This window comes from Nomascus leucogenys, chromosome 10, assembly GCF_006542625.1.
Source record: "Nomascus leucogenys isolate Asia chromosome 10, Asia_NLE_v1, whole genome shotgun sequence".
Taxonomy (NCBI): Eukaryota; Metazoa; Chordata; class Mammalia; order Primates; family Hylobatidae; genus Nomascus; species Nomascus leucogenys.
The window spans coordinates 100,113,814-100,139,773 of NC_044390.1; the positions used below are offsets into that span (position 1 = coordinate 100,113,814).

Here is a 25,960-nt window from a genome sequence, read left to right on the forward strand (position 1 = left end):
AAACTAAAACATGATATCACTTTACCTTACAATATGATAAAAGTTAAAATTTGATATGTGTCATTCCTTCAGTCAACAAATATTCACTGAGCACCAAGTAGCATATAGTCATTATGGGTACAGTGATGAACAAAATGGTGTCTAGACTCATAGTGCTTACAGTCTAGTGATGTAATAACTAACACAATCACATGAACGTAAGTACATAATTACAAACATAATTGCAAATTAAGTAAGTGCTAAAGAGAGTAAGTCTAGGGTATAATCATTGGGACCTTACTGATTACAATGGGATCAAAGAACATTTCTTTGAGCAAGACTTGCTTGGGCTGAAATCTAAAGGATGACCTGAAATGAACTAATGAGGTTATGGTGTGAAGGGATAGTCACCTTTTTTTCAGACGGAATTAACGTGCTCAAAGATCCTTAGGCACGTGACATCTGAGGAAACAAAGTGCAGAGAGGAGGAAAGTCATGTAAGAAAAGCTTGAAAAGATAGGCGTAAGATCCTGCAGCCAGTGGACCATGTCAAGGACTTTTGCCTTTACTTAAGAACAATTAAAAGTCATCAAGTTATGTTAAGCAGAAGAATATGAGCAGAATTGCTTTATAAAAATCAGGCTGACTTCGGTGTGAAGAAAAGATGTGGGGAAATGAAGTGACACCTTTGGCAAGATTCCAGGTTAGAAAGGATAATTTGGACAATATTAATAAAGTTAAACACACACACATCATTCTCTACATGTCCCCAAATTAATTTTCTTCTCTTCTGAACTTGTTTCTTTTCCTGGGTTCATCATCTCAGTGAAACAAAATAGCTATGAGATCTGGGTGTGTCATCTGTAGCCTAACTGGAAGCTGAAGCCATAAGAGTGGACAGGCAGTGGTATAAGAGTCTTTAAATAAGGAAATTCTGTGAACATATCACCCAAACAAGAAACTTAGCTCTTCCTTCCCTTCCATCTAATTGGATGATATCCAATTCATCACCCAGTCCTTTAGATTCTCCCTTTAAATTTTTTTTTTTTTTTTTTGAGACGGAGTCTAGCTCTGTCACCCAGGCTGGAGTGCAATGGCACGATCTCGGCTCACTGCAACCTCTGCCTCCTTGGTTCAAGCGATTCTCCTGCCTCAGCCTCCTGAGTAGCTGGGATTACAGGCGTGCACCACCACATCCAGCTAATTTTTGTATTTTTAGTAGAGATTGGGTTTCACTGTGTTGGCCAAGCTGGTCTCGAACTCCTGACCTCGTGATCTGCCCACCTCAGCCTCCCAAAGTGCTGGGATTACAAGCATGAGCCACCACGCCTGGCCTTAAATTGTTTCTTAACTCAATCCCCTCAATCCATTCTCTGCAACAAGTTCAGATTAGTTTCCAGAATATTTAACTATTGCCCCAGTGACCTTCTTCCCTTCAGTTCACCATGAACACAGGCTGTGGAATGCAAATATGATTACGCACACCCTCCTTCGAATCTTTTTTTTTTTTGATATGGAGTCTTGCTCTGTAGCCCAGGCTGGAGTACAGTGGCGCAATCTCGGCTCACTGCAAGCTCTGCCTCCCGGGTTCAGGCCATTCTCCTGCCTCAGCCTCCCGAGTAGCTGGGACTACAGGCGCCCACCACCACGCCTGGCTCATTTTTGTACTTTTAGTAGAAACGGGGTTTCACCGTGTTAGCCAGGATGGTCTCGATCTCCTGACCTCATGATCCGCCCGCCTCGGCCTCCCAAAGTGCTGGGATTACAGGCGTGAGCCACCACGCCCGGCCCCTCCTTCGAATTTTAATGTGTCTTCCCAGCTTACTGAGCGACATCCAAGCTCCTTCACAAGGACTTTTTTTTCAGTCTCATGTCTTTTTACCAGGCCAGTGAATTTCCTCTTTTTTTGCCCTCTTCCATTTTGTATAATGGGCTGTTTTTCTTTTTTGTCTCTCTTTTTCATAAACTGTTCTCTCGACCTGGAACAATACTCCTTTGATTCAGTGGGTTGACTCTTCCCTAACCTCGTATTTCAGCATACAGTTGGTGCTCTTCAAGGACAGGGATGTGACTGGCTTGCTTCCCCAAAACCTCTTCTACGTGCCCAGGACAGTGCCCCACACAACGCCGGGAGTAAAGGTGCCCCCAGGTCACTGGGCGTCCAGCCCCTGTAGATGCAATCCAGCACCTCTTTCCAGAAGGCTTCAGGGGAGGGCTCAAGCTGGAGCACATGAAAAACCAGGGCCGCTCCAGAGTTCCTTCTCAGGTAACATGAGACTGCTGGGCGGGGGAATCCCACAATCCCACAGGGAGAAGCTGTGGCTGTGCCGGTACCAGGTAGAGACTGGGCTGCTCCATAAGGCCACGAGGGACTCGGAGTCACATCCTCTGAGACCACTGTTTCAAGGCGACCTGGGAGCGTTGCAATGGTTCTGGTTATTACAGTTATACGAAGCCAAAGCGTCAGAGGTGCTTGAACCAGAGCAACTCCATTTTATTATTATTATTATTTGTTGTTGTTGTTTTGGGCTTTTTTTTTTTTTGACAGTCTCGCTCTTTTGCCCAGGCTGGAGTGCAATGGTGCAAACTCAGCTCACTACAACCTTCATCTCCCAGGTTCAAGCGATTCTCCTGTCTCAGCCTCCGGAGTAGCTGGGATTGTAGGTGCGCACCACCACGCCCAGCTAATTTTTGTATTTTTAGTAGAGATGGGGTTTCACCATGTTGGTCAGGCTGGTCTCAAACTTCTGACCTTGTGATCTGCCGGCCACAGCCTCCCAAAGTGCTGGGATTACAGGCGTGAGCCACCGCGCGTGGCAACTCCATCTTAAATAAGAGCTGGGTCAAGTAAGGCTGAGGCATACTGGGCTGCGTTCCAAGACCGTTAGGCATTCTAACTCACACTATGAGACAGCAGGTCAGCATGAGACAGGCCATAAAGACCTTGCTGATAAAAGTTTACAGTAAAGAAGCCGGCTAAAACCCACCAAAACCAAGATGGCAATGAGAGTGACTTCTGGCTGTCCTCACTGCTACATCTTCCACTGTCAGAGGCGGTTGAACCAGGGCAACTCTATCTTGAGTAGAGGCTGGTTAAAATAAGGCTAAGATCTGCTGGGCGGCATTCCCTGGAGGTTAAGGCATTCTTAGTCACAGGATGAGACATGAGGTTGGCACAAGATACAGGTCATAAAGACCTTGCTGATAAAACACGTTGCATTAAAGAACCCCACTAAACCCCACCAAAACCGAGATAGCGATGAGAGCGACCTCTGATTGTCCTCACTGCCCACCAGTGGCAATGGCAACATCAGGAAGTTACCCTATATGGTCTAAAAGAGGAGGCATGAATAATCCACCCCTTGTTTAGCATATCATCAAGAAATAACCACAAAAATGCGCAACCAGCAGCCCTCAGGGCTGCCCTGCCTATGGATTAGCCATTCTTTATTCCTTTACTTTCCTAATAAACTTGCTTTCACTTTATGGGTTCGCCTCAAATTATTTCTTGCGCAAGATCCAAGAACCCGCTCTTAGAGTCTGAGATCCGGACCCCTTTCCAGTAACAAAAGGTCTTAGACTGAAGTACTGACTCCACAGTCGTTGTTAAGAATCCTAGGTGTTTAATACAGGCGGTCTTGGGCTCTTGCTGGGCCGCGGTGGGTTCTGGGAAGTGTAGTCACCTGAGTCTCCAGTTCCTTGTCTGTGGGCAGTGTATGCACGCCAGCGAGGCACTGTGAGAGTCGTAGTAGGGGAGGAAAACCCTATACCCTCTCGCGTGCGGTGCAGGAGTTTGGGGGAATGCAGTCGCTAGAGCCCTGCGTGGTCTCCTGGTTTTGGGCGTGGCCGCGATGCACTCTGGGAGTCGTAGTAGGGGCAGAAAGTCCTCCGCTCTTTTGCGCAGGGTCGCTAGAGGTTCTGGGAAGTGTAGTTGCCTGAAGCTCGTATTCTTTGTCTTTCGATGATGTGCGCGTGGCCTCAAAGCACCCTGGAAGTTGTAGTGGGGCGGGGAAAGCCATATGCTCTCTCGCGCGGGGTCGCGGTTGTTTCTGGGAAGTGTGGTTGCCGTAGGCCTGCGTTCTTGGTTTCTCGGCTGGTTGTGCGCGTGGCCGGGAAGTACTCTGTTAGTTATAGGAACGCAAAGCCCTGTGTACTCTTCCGCTGGGGGCCGCGGTTGTTTCTGGGAAGTGTAGTTGCCTAGGACCCGAGTTCTTTGTTACTCGGCTCTGGGCGTGGGAGGATAGCCCCATGCTCTGGCGCGCCGGGCCGCGGTGGCGTCTGGGAATTGTAGTTGTCCCAGGCCCTGGTTCTTTGTCTCCTGGCGTTCTGGGCGCGGCAGGCGACGCCTCTGGGAGTTCCAGTAGGAACGAAAAGCCCTTGCGCGCAGGGCCGCATTGGTTTCTGGGAATTGTAGTTTCTTGAGGCCGGCGGCCTGGTTGGGGTGACGTCCGCGAGGCTTCTGAAGACGCAATTCCTGCGAAGCCCGCGGTGGGGCCCTGAGGGGCGGTGCCGAGCGTCTGGCCTGTGTTGGCTGTGGGCAAGGAAAGGAGCCCGCCCGGTCTGCGCCGGATGGCCCCGGCCGGTGACTCGGTCCGGAGCCCCGGAACGCTACGCCCACCTGGCGGAAAGCACCACGGAAACGCCCCGTCCTGTGGGGTTCTGGGGAGGCGCGCCGTGGCAGGAAGAGAAAGCCGGCGCCAGTGGTCCAAGCGCGATCTCTCAGGGCGCCTTGCTCTCTACGTGGGAGGCGCGGAGCGGGGGCCACGGGAATCCCCAGTGCGGGCATCTAGTGACTTGGGCGCGGCCTAGCTGGCCCATTCGCTCAGGGCTCCTTTCTCTCTCTGCCAGGTCTGCCATTTTACACTTTTCTGATCTCCTTGGTCCCTTCTGTGAGCTATGTCTCAGGTAAGCTGATGATTTATACATATATATATATGTGTGTGTGTGTGTGTATATATATATGTTTGTTTTTTTGAGAGACAGGGTCTCCTCCTGTCGCCCAGGCAGTGGAGCGATCATAGCATCCTGTAACTTCAAACTCTTGGCCTCAAGTGAGCCAACCCACTTAGCCTGTTTCCTCTTTTCTTTGTGAAGTGCAGCCGTGTTTTTCAGGACTTGGGACGTGGCTTTCTTTCTCCTACAACCACCTGCCTGGCAGAACCCCAGGACCCGGTCCCTTTTTCCTCCTTTTCAGGTGCTTATACTTAAGTATACATGAAGAGAGTGACAGGAAGCTATCCAGGTGTGGGCGGGGTTTCTGACCTGGCTGGCATGTTTTAGGGTGAGAGGGTAGGGTGCCAGCTGTTACATTGCCTCCTCTTTCCCACAGTATTAGAATGAGGAGTGCTTTACGTTACTCCAGCGCCCGTTCATTCATTTATTCATTATGTTTTTACTGAACCTCTTCTTTCAGTGGTTCCCACAGTGTGATCCATGGAACAGCAGTATCAGCATCATCTGAGAACTTACTAGAAATGAATATTCTTGAGTCCTACCCCAGACCTTCTGAATCAGAAACTGGGAATTTGGCCCAGCAGTCTAACGGTCCTTCCAAGTGATTCTAATGCGCAATCATTCTATATATTGAGGATGCAGAAGTGACCAAAACAAAATCTCTGAATCCACAGAGCTCATTTTTCAGACATGACATAAGGAACACATTTTTATTTTGATTGGGGCTAAGGGCTTGGCTGGTAATTGTGTTTCACAGCAGTGGGGATAACAGGGTCAACTATTCAAAATGAGTCCCTCATTTCAGTTCCACTTCTTTGTCTTACTTTTTGTCATACTTCTCTCCAAATTCAGAGGCTCTCTGAGTTTTGCTGGGGAATCCAATTTCCACCTCTGCTGCAGATCTTGCTGTGTAGGAAACAGCTGCTTTATTAGTCAACAGTCTTTAAGCACTTTTTTATTAAACTTCAAAACTGTAAATTATAACTGCCATCCATCTGGGGCTGCTACTAGTTTGAGACCTTTTAAATTCCCATTCATGCCTTACAGATCAATGTGGATCACTCAAGTGGTGCAAAACCAGGCTGCAAAGCAAGAGCTTATATATTATTCCCCCAACTCTGAGGGAAAGTGCTTTAGGTTCTCTCCTGGGAGGTATTACATTCTCTTCTTGAGGAATCAAGATTCTTTATTGCTTATCCTCCTTGTTCTGTGACATTGCTAAAATTACCGCTAAGTTTCACAGGTATTTCTTTAGGACTAGGGATGACTGTGACAAACTTGAGACTGTATGCCCCGTTTGAAGGGTGGTGCTGTTATCTGCTATAGCCAATTATTACTCTGAAGAAATTCTGGCTGAATTATATTAAAATAGGCTGGTATTAAGGAAAATATACATTGTTTATTAACATAAAGGAATACTGTAAGATCTTAAGAATTTTTACAACCAATGCCAAAAATCCATATTATTCATGTGTATAATCCTTTATTTTGAATAAAATTGTAAATTATCTCAGGACAGATAATTTATGTTTTTTCTCCTTTTCTCCAGTTATGCAACAAAACACAAGAGCTAGGCTCTTCATTATATAATTACTCAGAATTCTGAAAACTCCCACTGTTACTACTTAGACACATTGCCTAACCTCCACAGTGAGACTCATTTTATTCCTCGATGAGGGAGTTTGGGGGCATGCGTGCTGGTCATGCAGATATCTGTCTGTCATTTCAGGGGTCAGTGACATTCAGAGATGTGGCCATAGACTTCTCCCAGGAGGAGTGGAAATGGCTTCAACCTGCTCAAAGAGATTTGTACAGATGTGTAATGTTGGAGAACTATGGCCATCTGGTCTCACTGGGTAAGTATTCTTCTTCATCTCCCTCAAGTCAAAATTTGACCATTAGGGTGGCTGTTATAATTATCTGGCTGAAAATTCCCAAGAGAGGTATGGGGTTTCTTAAAATTAGTTTTAAGATGGGGACGTAACTGCACCTTATTTTTAGACATTTTAAAAAGTTACATCTGTCATTTCCTTTGTGGCCCCTCTTATGATTCAACGACTGATTTTGAATTTATTTCATTTTCTGCAAGCAGGTCTTTCCATTTCTAAGCCAGATGTGGTTTCTTTATTGGAGCAAGGGAAAGAACCCTGGCTGGGGAAAAGGGATGTGAAAAGAGATCTGTTTTCAGGTGAGTGAGTTGGAAGCTGATGGGGAAATTTTTTAAAACCACTCAGTCAATGAGAAAGGAATACTTTTTAATATGTTGATTGGAAAATTTTCCCTTAAAGATACCAGAGATTCGCCGGGCGTGGTGGCTCACGCCTGTAATCCCAGCACTTTGGGAGGCCGAGGTGGGTGGATCACGATGTCAGGAGATAGAGACCATCCTGGCTAACACGGTGACACCCCATCTCTACTAAAAATACAAAAAGATTTGCTGGGCGTGGTGGCGGGTGCCTGTAGTCCCAGCTACTCGGGAGACTGAGGCAGGAGAATGGCGTGAACCCGGGAGGCAGAGCTTGCAGTGAGTCGAGATCGTGCCACTGCACTGCAGCCTGGGCGACAGGGCGAGACTCCATCTCAAAAAAAAAAAAAAGATACCAGAGGTATAAAGACTGAAGTTTCACTTACAACTCCATAAAAGACTACTTCATACCCAATTCTCTTTGTTTTTTCTGTATTACTTAACAGCTGACATACTCGACCAGTTCTCACCTTATACTTTCTCTACTTTCTCACAGGTGTCTTTTTTGTTCCCATCGTTAGTTCTGTCTGGTCTCTGAATTTCATTTCTTTTTGTTTTTTTCTTTCCTTTCTTTCTTCAAATGGACATGTATTTCTATTGCCTAAATTCAACCTGAGAAAGAAAAAAAAATTTAAAAGTACATATTTTGCTGTTCTATTTAATCACCTTGAAAAGATTAACTCATTACTCTTTGATTAATTGATATTTATTCCTTCACATACACTCTTAATATTTACAGAAATTTTAATCTTGTCAAATCTTTCTCAAGACTTTCTATTAAGTGCTACAGAGACTAGAGGGTGTGCAAAAGTGTAATAACTATCAAGGAATTCATGGCCTAGTGATGTGTCTAAATAACTTGCATTAGATATCCTCAAATTAGCAGTTCAGCAGTGAAAAAAGGAATTTCCAGTTGGTGTTTTAGGCTTGGGTAATTTGGATACAGATAGTAGTAGAGAAACAAAAGACAGAAAAAGGGTCAGTTTTGGAGAAAAAGTGATGAATTCTGTAAGTTCTGTATTCTATAGTTGATTCTATAGCACATGTTTAATGGAGGTACACTGATTTTTAGAGAGAAAAGGAGGAATGCGTACTTTTTAGGAGGCAGCAGCTTAGGACTGATGAAACAGATGCCATGAAAACTGAGCTGTAGCTTTAAGGAAGAGTAGTGGTTGTTAATATGAAATGCTGCGGAGTCCCTTAGGAGAATGTCCAGAAGGATTTGCAAAGGAGGTACTAATGTGGGCTGAAGCAGTGAGATGGAACAGGTGCAGGGAAACTTCGTTTAGTGGGAGCAAATAAGGAAAAATGTCCTTTTTGAATTAAAAAATAACAAAACTGATAAAAGCATGTACAAAGGAAGTGAGGAAAAAGGAAAACATGGAAGTTGCCTCTAATTCTACTACTTTTTTTTTTTTTTTTTTGAGACGAAGTCTCGCCCCTGCCCCCCAGACTGGAGTGCAATGGCTCAGTCTCAGCTTACTGCAACCTCCGCTGTCTGGGTTCAAGTGATTCTGCTGCCTCAGCCCCCTGAGTAACTGGGACTACAGGCACCTGCCACCATGCCTGGCTAAGTTTTGTATTTTTAGTAGAGATGGGGTTTCACCATGTTGGCCAGGCTGGTCTCAAACTCCTAACCTAGTGATCCCCCCGCCTAGGCCTCCCAAAGTGCTGGGATTACAGGCGTGAGCCACTGTGCCTGGCCTAATTCTACTACTTTAACACAGTTCTTGAAGTTTTTATGTGTTCCTTCCAGTATCTTATTTTGAAATTTTTTTTCATTGTGAAATATCACACACAGACAGAAGTAATGCATGAACATGTACAGCTTAATAAATTATTATAAGGCAAACACCCATGTGACCAAGGTCAATAAACACATCACTGCTAGGTTTCTTGAGAGCCTTCTGTGTGCTCATCCTAACCCTCCAATAAAGCCAATCATCTCTTTGCTTTTATGGTAAAGTAGCTTCCTTGGTTTTCTTTATCGTTTCATCAGCTGTTTGCATTTGTGTTCACTATAGTTTAGGTTTGTGTGTTTGTGAACTTTATATAGAAAGATTTATAATGTATTTATTGATTTGCTTCTCAAAATTATTTTAAAAATGTTTTTGGCTGTGCATGGTGGCTCATGCCTATAATTCCAATACTTTGGGAGGCTGAGTTCGGAGAATCACTTGAGGCCAGGAATTTAAGACAAGCCTGGGCAACATAGACCCTGTCTCCACAAAAAAATTTTAAAAGCTAGCTAGGCATGGTGGCATGTGCCCATAGTCCTAGCTACTTGAGAGGTTGAGGTAAGAGAACCACTTGAGCCTAGGAGTTTCAGGCTGCAGTGAACTATGATTGTGCCACTGCACTCCAGCCTGGGCAACAGAGCAAGACTCTATTTTTTTAAAAGTTAAAAAAATTTTTAATGTAATTGCTCTGATAGTTTTTTCATCGTACAAATAAGTATACCACAATTTATTCATTCTACTATTGAGGGCTTCTTAAGTTTTTCGCACATTTAGAGATACTGCAAGCAGTGCTGTTACTGTGCCTATATCCTGATACGTATTGGCACAAGTTTCTCTGTGGTTTATTATCTAGGACTGGAATTGCCAAGTTGGAGGATAATGCACCTCTTTATGTTATTAGATAATGCCAAAATGTTTTCCAAAGACCCTTGACTGACTTATACTCCCACAAACCCAATAAGTGAATGCCTGTTGGGCATCGTAATTTTCACCTATCAGAAGGGTGTGCAGTGGTAGCTTGTGGTTTAAACTTGCATTTGTCAGGCTATTAATAAAGTTGAGCACCTTTTCATATGTTTATTGAACATGTAGGTATCCCCATCTGTGAAGTGAATCTTGAAGATTTTTGCTCATGTATCTATTGGATTCTTTTATTGATTTGCAGAAGTTATATATTTTAGATAGAAATCCTTTACTAATTGTATGTACTTCAAAATCTTTCACATGTGGCTTTTTTTTTTTTTTACCTTCATAGCTTCTTTTGATGAACAGAAATTCTTAATTTTAGTGTAGTCAGATGTATCAATTTTTTCTTTTATATTTAGTATTTTTTTAGCCTGTTTAAGAAATCTTTACCTACTAAGGGATTATGATGAAGACATCTTCCTATATTTTCTTTTTTTTTGTTTTTTGTTTTTTTTTGAGATGGAGTCTCTCTGTAGCCCAGGCTGGAGTACAATGGCGCAATCTCAAGCTCACTTGCTCACTGCAAGCTCTGCCTCCCGGGTTCAGGCCATTCTCCTGCCTCAGCCTCCCGAGTAGCTGGGACTACAGGCGCCCACCACCACGCGTGGCTCATTTTTTGTACTTTTAGTAGAAATGGGGTTTCACTGTGTTAGCCAGGATGGTCTCGATCTCCTGACCTCATGATCCGCCCACCTTGGCCTCCCAAAGTGCTAGGATTACAGGCGTGAGCCACCATGCCTGGCCTATATTTTCTTTTAAAAAAGCCTATTTTGCCATTCACATTTCGATCCATCATTCACTTTATTTTGTCATGTGAGTTAGTAGTCAACTTTGCTATCTTTTGTATGGAGATCCAGTTATCATAGTACCATTTATTGATACATCAACCATTTTCCTCACTGTTTTGAAATTAGTTAAATGTCAATTTTTGTGCTTGTATGTTTCCGGGTTCTCAGTTCTCTTTCATTTTTCTCTTTGCTCAAATCTATACAGCCTTAGTTATAGATTTAATGATTAACATTTTATTGTATTTGTCTTACCCCTGCCCCTTTTTTTCTCTGAATTAAGTAAACAGGGTTACCATTTAAGAGTTGTTGCTGCAACCTAGTGTAGATCTAATCATTACCTGAACTATCTAGGCATCCAGGGAGCTGAGGGAGGTAGACAGATTGGAAATAAAGTGAAGAAGTAGACTCAAAAGGACCTGGCGATTGGCTAGATGACAGACAGAAAGAAGACTGAGAAGTCGTGGTTGACATTAGTCTTTTTGGTGGTATGATTGTTTCCTTAGTAGAAAAAAGGATCAAGTTTGTAGGGGAGGGAAGATTATATTGAGACATGTTGAGTTTGGGTCTCTGTGGGATACGAATATATAAATCCAGTAGGCAATTGAATATCATAGTCAAGAGGTTTCAAATGCATATTCCTAGGCCCCACCCTGGAAATTCTAAATTGGTAGGTTTGGGGTGGAACCAAATAATTTGCATTTCTTTCTTTTTTTGGCTAGTCAAAAAAAAAAAAAAAAAGCAGTGGGAGTGGAGGAAAAACAAAGAAATCTATAAGTAGTTGTGATCAATGACTTGTAAACTCCACTGCATTCAGACCAGCCAGAATTTGCATTTCTAACAAATGACCAGATGATGCTGATGCTGAACTAAAGTAGACATTTAGGAGTTACCTGCACAGCTTCTTAAAATTTTGAATTTTCTTTGTAAAACTGTTGCATACCTGTTGTTTCTTCTTAAGCAACTTTCCCCAGTTTCTTTTCTATATTGCTTCTCTATAGGAATGCTAGTCAATTTGCATATTTATATCTCTTTATCTTTATTATACAAATAAAAATACGGCTGGGTGCGGTGGCTCACGCCTGTAATCCCAGCACTTTGGGAGGCCGAGGTGGGCAGATCACCTGAGGTCAGGAGTTCAAGACCAGCTTGGCCAACATGGTGAAACCCGTCTCTACTAAAAATACAAAAATTAGCCAGGTGTGGTGGTTTGCGCCTGTAATCCCAGCTACTCGGGAGGCTGAGGTGGAAGAATCGCTGGAACCCGGGAGGCGGAGGTTGCAGTAAGTCGAGATCATGCCATTGCACTCCAGCCTGGGCGACAGCAAGACTCTGTCTAAAAAAAAAAAAAAAAAAAGAAGAAGGAAGAAAGAAGGGAAGGGAGGAAGGAAGGAAGGCTCTAAATCTTTCTAGATTTTTTCCTGCAAATACCATTGTTGTATATAGAGTAGTTTCACTGCACTAAAAATTCTCTGTGTTCTGCCTAATCATCAATTCCTAACCCTTGGCATCCACTGATTTTTGTTATTGTCTCCGTAGTTTTGCCTGTTCCAGAATGTCAGAGAGTTGGAATTAACCTTTTCAAAATGGCTTATTTCACATAATAATGCATAGTAATATGCATTTTAGTTACATGTCTTTTCATGGCTTGATAGTTCATTTCTTTTTAGCACTGAATAATATTCCATTGTCTGCATGTACTGCAGTTTACTTATCTGTTCATCTACTTAAGGACATTGTGGTTGCTTCCAAAGTTTTGACAATTTTGAATAAAGCACATCTGTGTGCAGGTTTTTGTATGGGCATAAGTTTTCATTTCATTTGGGTAAATACCAAGGAGTGTGACTGCTGGGTCATATAGTAAAAAGAATACATTTAGTTTAGTAAGTAACTGCCAAAATGTCTTCCAAAGTGATTGTACCATTTTGCATTCTCATCAGCAATGAATGATTGATATTATCATGTGATTTTATTTTTTTATCACAATTGGTTGTTGGATTTTGCTAATGCTTTTATTGCTTCTATTGATATTATGTGATTTCACTTCTTTAGCCTGTTGATGTGATGGATTATATTTTACATTAATTGATTTTCAAATGTTGAACCAGCCCTGTATACCTGGGATAAATTCCACTTGGGCATGGAGTATAATTCCCTTTATACATTGTTGGATTAAATTTACTAGTATTTTGTTGAGAATTTTTACATTTATGTTCGTGAGAGATACTGGCCTGTCATTTTCTTTTCTTATAATTCCTTTGGTTTTGATACTAGGTCAATGCTGGCCTCATAGAATGAGTGGGGAAGTTTTCCCTCCGCTTCTGTCGTCTGGAAGAGATTGAGGGGATTGGTATAATTTCTTCCTTAAATGTTTGGTAGAATTTACCAGTGAATCCTGATGCTTTCATTTTTGAAAGTTATTAATTATTCATTTGATTTTTTTTTTTTTTTTGAGGCAGGGTCTCACTCTGTTGTCAAGGCTGGACTGCAGTGGTGCAATCATGGCTCACTGCAGCCTCAACTTCCCCCAGCCCAGGTGATCCTCCCACCTCAGCTTCCCAAGTAGCTGGGACTACAGGCGCACTCCACCATGCCCAGCTCATTTTTGTATTTTTTTGCAGAGACGGGGTTTCACCATGTTGCCCAGTCTAGTTTTGAATTTCTAGGTTCAAGCAATCTGCCCACCTTGGCCTCCCAAAGTGCTGGGATTATAAGTGTGAGCCACCGCACGCAGCCTCATTTGATTTCTTTGCTAGATAAAGGCCTATTCAGATAGTTTCCTCCTTATTGTGTAAGCTTTGGCAATGTATGTCTTTCAAGGAATTGGTCCATTTTATCTATGTTATCAAATTTGTAGGCAGAGTTGTTTGTAGTATTCCTTTATTATCCTTTTTATGTCCAAGAAATTTGTACTGAGGCCCTCTTTCATTGCTGATATTAATAATGTATGACATCTTTTTTTCTTAATTAGCCTGTCTAGAGGCTTATTGATTTTAATTATCTTTTCAGAGAACTAGGTTGATTTGGTTGCTTTTCTCTATTAATATCCTATTTTTAATTTCATCAGTATTTGTACTTGTGCTTTTTTTTTTTTTGAGACAGAGTTTCTATCCTTTTGCCCAGGCTGGAGTGCAATGGCACTATCTCACTTACTGTAGCCTCTGCCTCCCGGGTTCAAGCGATTCTCCTGCCTCAGCCTCCTGAGTAGCTGGGATTACAGGCACACGCCACCACGCCCAGCTAATTTTGTATTTTTAGTAGAGATGGGCTTTCATCATGTTGGCCAGGCTGGTCTTGAACTCCTGACCTCCAGTAATCCACCCACTTCAGCCTCCCAAAGTGCTGGGATTATAGATGTGAGCCACCACACCCATCCTATTTTTTTTGAGACAGGATCTTGCTCTGTCACCTAGGCTGGAATGCAGTGCCACAATCATAGCTCACTGTAACCTAAATTTCCTGGGCTCAAGCCTTCCTCCTGCCTTAGCTTCCAAGTAGCTATGAGTACAGATACATGCCAACACTCCTGACTAAATATTTTATTTTTTATTTGTAAAGACAGAGTCTTGCTATGTTGTCCAGTCTGGTCTTGAACTCCTGTCCTCAAATGATCTTCCCACCTTGGCCTCCCAAAGTGCTGGGATTACAGGTGTGAGCCACTGCACCTGGGCCCTTTGCTCTTTTATTTGTTTTCTTCTTCCTTTGAATTTAATTTTCTCTTTTAAAAATTTCCTAACATATAAGGTAGATGATTGATTTACATTTTTTCTAATATATTAATTCAATGCTATAAATTTTCCTTTAAGCACTGCTTTCACTGCATCCCACTGATTATCCCACTGAAATAAGTTGTATTTTCATTTTCATTTAGTTAAAATATTTTTAAATTTCTTTCTAGATTTCTTGTTCGTGTTACTTAGAAGTGTGTCATTCAATATCCATGTGTTTTGAGATTTTCCTTTTAATCTTTCTATTACTGATTGCTGGTTTCATTCCATTGTGGTCTGACAGCACATATTATATGATTTCTGCTCTTTGAAATTTGTTAAGATGTGTGTTATGACTAAGAGTAGGGTCTATCTTGGTGAATGTCTTGGGATTGGAGATGAATGTGTAATCTGTTGCATGAAGTAGTCTACTGATATCAGTTGATTGATGGTGCTGTTAAGTTCAGCTATGTTCTTACTGATTTTCTGCCTGCTGGATCTGTCCAGTTCTGAAAGAGGGGTGTTGAAGTCCCCAGCTGCAATAGTGCATTCATCTGTTTCTCCTTGCTGTTTTATCAGGCTTTGCCTAATGTATTTTGATGCTTTGTTATTAGGCACATGCACACTAAGGATTTTTATGATTTCTTCCTTGGAGTATTGACTCCTTTATCATTATGCAATGCTCTTCTTTAACGTTGCTCTGAAGTCTGCTGTGTCTGAAATTAATTTAGCTACTCCTTTCTTTTGATAAGTGTTAGTATGGTATACCTTTCTGTACTCACTTATTCTAAATTGATATGCATCTTCATATTTAAACTAGGTTTCTTGCACACAACATATAGTTGGGTCTTGTTTTGTGATGCACTCTGACAATGTCTTCAGTTAGTGTATTCAGACTGTTGACCTTTATTTTTAAAATTTATTTATTTTTTGGCTGGGCGTGGTGGCTCACGCCTGTAATCCCAGCACTATGGAGGCCAAGGTGGGCGGATCACGAGGTCAGGAGATTGAGACCATCCTGGCTAACATGGTGAAACCTTGTCTCTACTAAGTACAAAAAATTAGCTGGGCGTGGTGGTGGGTGCCTATAGTCCCAGCTACTCGGGAGGCTGAGGCATGAGAATGGCATGAACCCGGGAGGCGGAGGTTGTAGTGAGCTGGAGGTTGTAGTGAGCCGAGATCACCCCACTGCACTCCAGCCTGGGCAACAGAGCAAGACTCTGTCTCAAAAAAAAAAAATTATTTATTTCTTTAGAGACAAGGTCTCCCCGTTTCCCAGGATAGAGTGCAACGATACAATCATAGCTCACTGCTGTCTCAAATTCTTGGGCTCAAGAGATCCTTTTGCCTCAGTCTCCCAATGTGCTGGGATTATACGCATGAGGCACCACATCTAACCTCGTGTGTGTGTGTTTGTGTGTGTTTTGAGATGGAGTCTCACTCTGTAGCCCAGACTGGAGTGCAGTGGCACAATCTTGGCTCACTGCAACCTCCCGCTCCTGGGTTCAAGCAATTCTTCTGCCTCAGCCTCCTGTGTAGCTGAGATTACAGGTGCCCGCCACCACACCTGGCTAATTTTTGTATTTTTAGTAGAGACGGGATTTCACCATGTTGGCCAGGCTGGTCTCTACTCCTGACCTCAGGTGATCTGCCCACCTCAGCCTCCCAGAGTGCTGGGATTACAGGCGTGAGCCTATGCATCCGGCCCCCTTTTGTGTTTTTTATTGAGCATCTTATATGATTTCATTTTCTCTTCTTTCTTAGCATATTGATTATACTTCTTTTTCTCATGGTTGTCCTAAAGTTTGCAATATACTTTTTTTTTTTTTTTGAGATGGAGTCTTGTTCTGTCACCCAGGCTGGAATGCAGTGGCATGATCTCTCCTCACTGCAGCCTCCACCTCCCGAGTTCAATGGATCCTCCTGCCTCAGCCTCCATAGTAGCTGGGATTACAGGCACGCGTGCTACCATGCCTGGCTAATGGTCTGCATTTTTACTAGAGATAGGATTTTGCCATGTTGGCCAGGCTGGTCTCAAACTCTTGACCTCAAGTAATCCACCTGCCTTGGCCTCCCAAAGTGCTGGGATTACAGGCATGAGCCACCACGCCCAGCCTACATTTATAAATAATCCAACCCTACTTTCAAATAATACTATGCCACTTCATGTGTAGTGCAAGTACCTTATAATAAAATATTTCTCATTATTTCCTCCAGTCCTTAGTATCACTGTTGTCATTCATTTCACTTATATGTAAGCTATAATCATAAAATACATTGTTATTTTTTTTTTTTTTTTGAGACAGAGTCTCGCTCTGTTGCCCAGGCTGGAGTGCAGTGGCACGATCTTGGCTCATTGCAACCTCTGCCTCCCGGGTCCAAGTGATTCTCCTATCTCAGCCTCCTGAGTAGCTGGGACTATAGGTGTGCGCCACCATGCCTGTCTAATTTTTTGTATTTTATTTTATTTATTTTTGAGATGGAGTCTTGCTCTGTCACCCAGGCTGGAGTGCAGTGGCACTATCTCGGCTCACTGTAACCTCCGCCTCCTGGGTTTAAGCGATTCTTCTGCCTCAGCCTCCTGAGTAGCTGGGACTACAGGCGCAAGCCACTACGCTCAGCTAATTTTTGTATTTTTAGTAGAGATGGGGTGTCACCATATTGGCCAGGCTGGTCTCGAACTCCTAGACCTTGTGATCTGCCCACCTTGGCCTCCCAAAGTGCTGGGATTACAGGCGTGAGCCAACGTGCCCAGCCTTGTATTTTATTGTTTGAGATGGAGTCTTGCTCTGTCACCCAGGCTGGAGTGCCATGGCATGATCTTGGCTCACTGCAGCCTCTACCTCCTGGGTTCCAGAGATTCTCCTGCCTCAGCTTCCTTCCTGGGTAACTGGGATTACAGGTGCACACCACCATGCCCAGCTAATTTTTGTATTTTTAGTAGAGACGGGGTTTCACCATGTTGGCCAGGCTGGTCTCAAACTCCTGACCTCAGGTGATCTGCCGGCCTTAGCCTCCCAAAATGCTGGGATTACAGGCGTGAGCCACCATGCCCGGGCAACACATTGTTATTATTTTGAACAAGCTGTTATCTGTGAGGTTAATTAAGAATAAGAAAACTAAGGCTGGGTGCAGTGGCTCACACTTGGAATCTCAGTACTTTGGGAGGCTTAGGTGGGAGGTGCTTGAGCCCAGGAATTTGAGGCTCTAGTGAGATATAATCCCAACACTGTTCTGTAGCCTGGGCAATAGAGCAAGACCCTGCCTTTTAAAAAAATAAAATATTTATTTTACGTTTACTTATTTCTTCTTAAATGCTATTCCTTTCTTCATGTAGGTCTGAGTTTCTGACCCGTATCATTTTCCACCTCTCTGAAGAACTTCTTTCAACATTTCTTGCAGGGCAGGTGTACTGGCAACAAATTCCTTAAAAAAACTTTTTTCTAAGAGAGTAATTTCTCCTTCACTTTTGAAGGATAATCTCACAGGCTACAGAATTGTGGGCTTGAGAGTTTTTTTTTTTCTCTCAGCACTTCAAATATTTCACTTCACTCTCCTTGTTTTTTTTTTTTTTTTTCATGGTTTCTGAGAAGATCTGATGTACGGTAATCCTCCCCTATCTTCAGGGGATATTTTCCAAAACCTCCAATGGATGCCTGAAAATGCAGATAGTATTGAACCTCATTGCCATTGGTTAGAATGTTTCTGTTCATGTCTTCCATCCAAAAATTTAATGCCTTTTCCGTTTTTTTTTTTTTTTTTTTTTTTTGGCAGGGTCTCGCTTTGTCACCCAGGCTGGAGTGTAGTGGTGTTATCATAGCTCACTGCAGCCTCGAGCTCCTGGGCTCAAGCGATCCTTTCACCTCAACCTCCTGAGTAGCTGGGACCACAGGTGTATGGCACCACACTTGGCTAATTTAAAAAAATTTTTTTAGAGACGGGTACTCCATATCTTGCCCAGCTGGTTGCAAACTTCTGGCCTCAAGCACTTAGGCAATCCCCTTGTCTTGGCCTCCCAAAATTCTGGGATGACAGGCATGAGCCACCTTGCCTGGCCCTTTTACACCTTAACTAAGCACTTACGCACTTGTGGTTATAACTTTTGCAGTTTGAGGTGCAACAGCAAAACTAGCTGAGTTGCTTTTTTTCTTCTTCATATGAATAGAAGACTCATTCTGCTGTAATCTTAGCAACCTCAGCATATGAGAGTTTTTCCTTATTGAGTGGAGAAGAAATTTCACATTTTCCCATTAAGGAAACATTTTGTAGCTTCTGTTTGGCATATCTGAATTGCCAGCATCACTACTCTCGTGCTTTGGGGCCATGATTAAGTAAAATAACGGTCAGTTGAACACAAGCACTACGATACTGCATCAGGTGATCTGACAGCTCCTAAGTGACTAACAGGTGGGTAGCATTTGTAGCATAGATATGCCAGGATGATTCATATTCGGGGTGGGATGGAGCAGGATGGTGCGAGACGTCACACTACTCAGAATGGTGTACAGTTTATACATGAATTGTTTCTGGAATTTTCTATTTAATACTTTTAAATATTGAACAAAGGTAACTGAAATGGTGAAAAACTACAGATGAGAGGACTACTGTAATTCCCAGCCTTGTTTCTTTATAGGTAAGGTTTTTTTCCTTTGACTTCTTTGTTCTTTGTATTTGATTTTCTGAAATTGGAATATGATATACCTAATTGCAGGGGTTTTTGTGGGGGGTGAGAGGGCACTCACCTTGCTTGGTGTTCTCTGTGTTTCCTGGATCTGTGGTTTGGTTTATGACATTAATTTGGGGAAATTCTCCGTCATTATTTCCTCAAAGACTGCTTCTGTTCTTCCTTCTCTTTTAGTATTTCTGTTATGCATATATTACACCATTTGTAGTCGTCCCACAGTTCTTGGATAATCTGTTCCTTTTTTTTCCCTCAATATTTTATCTCTTTTTCAGTTTTGGACGTTTCTATTGAGATATCTACACAGAATACTCATGAGCCCATTGAAGGCATTCTTTATTTTCATTATAGGAATTCTTTTTTGAGACGGAGTCTCGCTCTGTCGCCCAGGCTGGAGTGCAGTGGCGCGATCTCGGCTTACTGCGAGCTCCGCCTCCCGGGTTCACGCCATTCTCCTGCCTCAGCCTCCCGAGTAGCTGGGACTACAGGTGCCCACCACCACGCCCGGCAAATTTTTTGTATTTTTAGTAGAGACGGGGTTTCACTGTGTTAGCCAGGATGGTCTTGATCTCCTGACCTTGTGATCTGCCAGCCTCTGCCTCGCAAAGTGCTGGGATTACAGGCATGAGCCACCGTGCCCGGCCCATTAAAGGAATTTTTATTTCTAGTATTTCTTTTTGATTCTTAAAATTTTCATTTCTCTGCTTACATTATCCATCTCGTCTTGCATCTTGTATACTTTTTCCCAGTAAAACTGTTAGCATATTAATTATAGTTTCTTAAATTCCTGGACTGATAATTCCAACATATCCTACCATATCTGTCTCAGATTCTGATGCTTGTTCAGTCCGTTCAAACTTTTTTTGTTGTTGTTGTCATTTAGTATGCCTTATAATTTTATGTTGAAGGGTAGACATGATGTACTGAGTAAAGGGAACTGCCTTTCATAATGTAGTGGTAAGGCGTTGGGGGAAGAGAAGCATTTTGTAATCTTAAAATTATGGTAAGCCTGTGCTGGACTAAGAACTTAATTAGTTCTTAATTTTTTTTCCACCTTATGTGGGATAGGATGGCTAGAAGGGGCTGGAGTAGGATATTTCCTTTTCCCTTGGTGGAAGGCTAGAGCTGGCTAGAGTTTGGTATTTCCTTTCCCCAGGGTAGGTTAGGCTCTGGTAAAATATTTTCTCCTGAGGGCAGGCCTTGTTAAGAATGGAATACTCTAGTCTATTTTAAAAAATGGCTATTTTTATCTTAGCCCTTCCAAAAACACAAGGGAATTTTTCTCCAATATTCACTCTGCACACCAGATACAGCTCCTGGAGGTAAAACCCACAGAACCCTAGGGACACCCATGACTAGAGTTTTGAACCAGACTTGTCCACATTGAGCTTCCAGCTATTCATCAGTTACTGGTTCTTGCAGAGGTTTCTGCTTGCGAGTTTCTTTTCTGGTGAGTTGTCACTCAGCGTATCTTCCTGTCTCATTTTGGGGGCAGTTGTTTGCCCTGTTACCGCACCTCTCTGAGGGATCCTACAAGAGTTTAGTTTGTTCAACTTTTTGCTTGTTGTTAGGACAGAGTAGTGACTTCTAAGATCCTTGTAAGTCAGACTGGAAACTGCAAGTCTACCTGTCATAATTTTCCATAATTTCCTTCTTCCTGTATTGATCTTAAATAACATTGACGATAGAAGATATTGGGCTGTTTTCCCAAGAAAAGAGTGAATACATCTAAAAAATTTCCTTGGAGTATATTAGTTGCTGGTTTATCAAAGGAATCCTTTATTGCATCAAGAATGAAACCTTGGTGGCTCATGCCTGTAATCCTAGCACTTTGGGAGGCTGAGATGGGCAGATTGCCTGAGCTCAGGAGTTTGAGACCAGCCTGGGCAACACGGTGAAACCCCATCTCTACTAAGATACATACATACATACATACATACATACATACGTACATACATACATACAACAAACCATTAGCCAGGCGTGGCAGCGTGTGCTTGTAGTCCCAGCTACTCGGGAGGCTGAGGCAGGACAATTGCTCGAACCCAGGAGGTGGCAGTTGCAGTGAGCCATGATCGTGCCACTGGACCCCAGCCTGGGTGACAGAGCAAGACTCTGTTTCTTAAAAAAAAAAAAAAAAAAAAAAAAAAAACCTTCTATCTATAGGCTTTTAATAGTATTGAGTTTCCTCAAATCCATTTGGCATCTACTACAAAGAGTATGGAGGTATAGTAGGAGATGGGAAGAGGTGAGGTGATTGAGGAAGGGAAGTGTGTGAAGGGATATGTAATTAGCATTATATTTTTATATCTTCAACATTGTTTTCTTATGTTTTTTACTCTCATTGTTGTGAGACATCATATGGCAAATAATACACTAAATCTGTGCAATTAACCCCATTTTTTCTTTTTTCTTTTTAATTGACATGACTATACATGTTTATGAAGTACAATGTGATGTTTCAATACATGTATACATTGTATAATGATCATATAAAAGTTAATTAGCAAATCCATTATGTCAAACGTGTATCATTTCTATGTGACAAGAGCATTCAAAACTTCTCTCTTCTATTTTGAAAGATACATTATTATTAGCTATAATCACCCTACCATGCAAGAGAACACCTGAGCTTATTCTTCATATCTAACAATAACATCGTACCTGTCCAACACCCCCTTTTTTTTTAAGACAGGGTGACATTCTGTTGCCTGAATTCCTGGGTTCAAGCAGTCCTTCCAGGTCATCTGTCAAGTAGCTAGAAGTACAGATGCACACTACCATGCCTAAGTTTCAATTTTTTTTTTTTTTTTGGTAAAGACAGGGGTCTCACTTTGTCACTATGTTGTTCAGGCTGGTCTCAAACTCTAGGACTCAAGTGATCCTCCAGACTCAGCCTCCCAAAGTGTTTGGATTACAGGCATGAGCCACCACACCCGGCCCCAACAACTTTCTATTTTTTTTTAATGTCCAGGTTCACTTGGTATATTTCAGTTCCCAACAAGTTTCCTTGAAGCATTTCTAGATGAAGCCTTTATTTATTGCAGTTGATTTTTAAATCTTATCTCTGGTCTTTTATACAATTTTTACCCTAAGTATAATGAACTTGCTCTTGTGTCTTATATCAATATTTTCTTCTGTGTTCTCTTTCCCTATTTATATTCTCAGTTCCTGAAAAGAATTACTCAGTTTACATCTACAGGGCTCTTATTTAGGTACTCAGTAGATACAGAATTGGTTTAAAGAAGAGGCAAGAAAGGAATTTAGTTTTATCTGCATTGACACAATTATTTTAACAGCTGTTTCACTGCCTCCCCATCTTGATCTTTCATGTATTTCGTGTACCTACTATATAGATACAGATCTTGATCCATTATTGATATGAATTAAATATTTCATCAAAGAAACATACAGTCTATTTACCTTTCCTTAAAAGCTTACAGTGAGAATGATAACAGATAACATTTTCCCCAAAGTGCCAACGTACGTTTGACTGAAATGAAAAATGCATTTTTAGATGTTATGGGAATTTTAAGCTTATGTAAAAGTTATAAGAATAGTACAAAGAATGTCCACATTCACCTTTGCTTATACACATTTGCCTTATCATTTGGCATATGATTTTTCTTTTGAAACATTTGAGAATAAGTTCTATATATTATGGCCTTTTACCTCTATACACTTAAGTGTAGATTTCCTAATAAGAATTTCCTAAAGATACACATTTTTTTTTTTTTTTGAGACGGGGTCTCGGTCTGTCACCCAGGCTAGAGTGCAGTGGCGCAATCTTGGTTCACTGCAACCTCTGCCTCCCAGGTTCAAGCGATTCTCCTGCCTCAGCCTCCTGAGTACCTGGGACTACAGGTGCATGCCACCACGCCTGGCTAATTTCTTGTATTCTTAGTAGAGACAGGGTTTCACCATCTTAGCCAGGCTGGTCTCGATCTCCTGACCTCATGATCTGCCCGCCTTGGCCTCCCAAAGTGCTGAGATTACAGGCATGAGCCACTGCGCCCGGCCAAGAGTATGAATGTATTTTTAAGGAGACACTTCATATTATTTCAAAATTCTGTTCCAATTTAAAAATGATGAAGTCCATCGTTAAAATTCAGCATGGAGAAAATTAGGGCTTATGTTTGTCAAACACATTTGATATTAAGACACTTTATTTTTCTGTCCAACTTTCATTTTAGGTTAAAGGTTACTCATGTTACATGAGTAAATTGTGTGTCGTGGGGGTTTGGTGTACAGGTAATTTTGTCACCCAGGTAATCAGCATAATGCCCAATAGTTAGGTTTTTAATCCTTACCCTCCTCCCACATTCCACCCTCAAATAGGTCCCAGAGAAGACATAATTATACCAAATATGAACTTCATAATAGTTCAGAAGGTAGAGTTGGAGGATCATAGGCAAGTTTTCAGAGAAACTGCTTTTTTTTTTCATTTAGAGTAAGTTATTATAAGATGTTCCAAAGGCACTAAATGAACAGAATCTAATGTCTTTGTGCAATCTGACAAACACAGTGTTTAGTAGCAGCATTATGAAATTGCCATTTTTAGATAATTCTGGCAGTAAATACCGTTTAAATGATGGTGAAGAAGACTAGCAACCTATCCTTCACAAATACTTCCTGATAGCTCTATTTTCCCTGCTCTTTCAATTACTTATATTTACTCTTTCTCCTTATTTACCTATATGTCTATCTCTATTTGATCTTTTCTGAAGTTCTGGGCATACTACTCAGATGTCAGTCACAGACAGCTGTGAAAGCTGCTATCTTGATAAGATCTTTTAAAACTTCATTCTGTTGCTAAAGAAGGGAGAAATGGCCTTATTTTATTCAATACAGGAAAAAGAAACATTCACTTTTTTTTGGTATCTTTCAGTTTCAGAGTCAAGTGGTGAGATCAAAGACTTTTCACCAAAAAATGTCATTTATGATGACTCATCCCAGTATTTGATCATGGAAAGAATTCTAAGTCAAGGCCCTGTGTATTCCAGTTTTAAAGGAGGCTGGAAATGCAAGGATCATACTGAGATGCTGCAAGAAAATCAGGGATGTATTAGGAAAGTAACAGTCTCTCATCAAGAAGCCCTGGCTCAACATATGAATATCAGTACTGTGGAGAGGCCCTATGGATGCCATGAATGTGGAAAAACTTTTGGTCGACGCTTTTCCCTGGTGTTACACCAGAGGACTCATACTGGAGAGAAACCATATGCATGTAAGGAATGTGGCAAAACCTTTAGCCAGATTTCAAACCTTGTGAAACATCAAATGATACATACTGGAAAGAAACCCCATGAGTGTAAGGACTGTAATAAAACATTCAGTTACCTTTCATTTCTTATTGAACACCAGAGAACGCACACTGGGGAGAAACCTTATGAATGTACTGAGTGTGGAAAGGCCTTTAGCCGTGCTTCCAACCTCACTCGACATCAGAGAATTCACATAGGAAAGAAACAATATATATGTAGGAAATGTGGGAAAGCATTTAGCAGTGGCTCAGAACTCATTCGCCACCAGATTACACATACTGGAGAGAAACCTTATGAATGCATTGAATGTGGGAAGGCATTTCGCCGTTTCTCACACCTTACTCGACATCAGAGCATCCATACAACCAAAACCCCGTATGAATGTAATGAGTGTAGGAAAGCTTTCCGTTGTCACTCATTCCTTATTAAACATCAGAGAATTCATGCTGGAGAAAAACTCTATGAATGTGATGAATGTGGTAAAGTTTTCACTTGGCATGCATCCCTTATTCAACATACAAAGATTCATACTGGAGAGAAACCCTATGCGTGTGCTGAATGTGATAAAGCCTTCAGCCGGAGCTTTTCCCTCATTCTACATCAGAGAACTCATACTGGAGAGAAACCCTATGTATGTAAGGTATGCAACAAATCCTTCAGCTGGAGCTCAAACCTTGCTAAACATCAGAGAACACACACTCTTGACAACCCCTATGAATATGAAAATTCATTTAATTACCACTCATTCCTTACTGAACACCAGTGAATTTACACTGCAAAGAAAAACTATGAATGTATGGAATTTTTTAAAAAAGTATAATGCCTTACTTTTACTTCAGAGAACTCTTGGAAAGAAGCCTTATATGAAAGTGATGACTGTGAAGTAATATGGCCCACACTTTATTCAACATCCTGGAGAAAAAAAACCCAGGAATATGTGGAAAAGCCATTAATAACCACTTTTTTTTTTTTTTGCAATAACAAGGTGAAATCAGTATTGTTGAGAAGATTCTTCCATCTGGTAATGTTGAGAAGACTTCATTTGGTAGGATTCCCTTACTCTACGTGTGTAAATTCCTACCAGGAAAGAATACATATACAATAGATTGGAGAAAGCCAGAGATTAGCCCTCATTCTGCATCTGTCAGCCAGGACAGAATGCATGGGCAAGGGATGAGCTTTACAAAGATGTACTTTGGAGATCAGAAAATTCATGTTTAGGCAAAGTGATACAAACACAGTGATTTGGGAATGCCTTCATTTACAATGCAATACTTAAATTTTAATACTCTTGTAGGAGAAAAAAGCAACTGTATAAATGAATGTAGAGTGACTTTCTGCAATATTTCAAACCTATATCAGAGAATTACACTGTGGGAAAACTACCATTGTAATGAGTGTAGCAAAATCTTAGATATCTGAAAAGTCATACTGGATGGAATCTGTGGGAAAGGGTTCTATTTTGAGGGAAGGGGGATTGCTTTTTTTAAAGTGAATTCAGAAAATGTTATAAATAAATCTTTTGGCTTATTATAAACCTTCTACTTGCTGATTTTTCCCCACAGCATGTGATTCTGAAAATGTAACTACAATACTGACATAAAAAATAAAGAGTAGTTTTTTTTTGTTGAAACATACAAA

At 41.6% G+C, this 25,960-nt stretch overlaps 1 protein-coding gene across 2 annotated transcripts; it reads left to right on the top strand.

The window, feature by feature from the left end:
• The first annotated feature begins 4,826 nt into the window (after positions 1-4,826).
• On the top strand, positions 4,827-25,960 carry ZNF140 (zinc finger protein 140). 2 transcript variants are annotated; one of them, XM_030821759.1, is made up of 4 exons: positions 4,827-4,884; positions 6,662-6,788; positions 7,025-7,120; positions 23,944-25,960. In XM_030821759.1, the coding sequence occupies exons 1-4, from the start codon at positions 4,876-4,878 to the stop codon at positions 25,083-25,085; spliced, it is 1,374 nt and encodes a 457-aa protein (XP_030677619.1). In that variant the 5' UTR covers positions 4,827-4,875; the 3' UTR covers positions 25,086-25,960. The 2 variants fall into 2 exon arrangements, with proteins under 2 accessions (XP_030677619.1, XP_003281839.2); XM_003281791.4 differs by lacking the exon at positions 4,827-4,884 and having other exon boundaries at positions 6,154-6,788.

What these genes read in the sequence shown, in the direction of transcription:
- ZNF140 (XM_003281791.4), top strand. Translation starts at nt 6,605, where the DNA reads ATGAGGGAGTTTGGGGGCATGCGTGCTGGTCATGCAGATATCTGTCTG. An exon ending in TGGCCATCTGGTCTCACTGG is followed by an intron (nt 6,789 to 7,024) that starts GTAAGTATTCTT and finishes TTCTGCAAGCAG; the next exon opens with GTCTTTCCATTTCTAAGCCA. An exon ending in GAAAAGAGATCTGTTTTCAG is followed by an intron (nt 7,121 to 23,943) that starts GTGAGTGAGTTG and finishes GGTATCTTTCAG; the next exon opens with TTTCAGAGTCAAGTGGTGAG.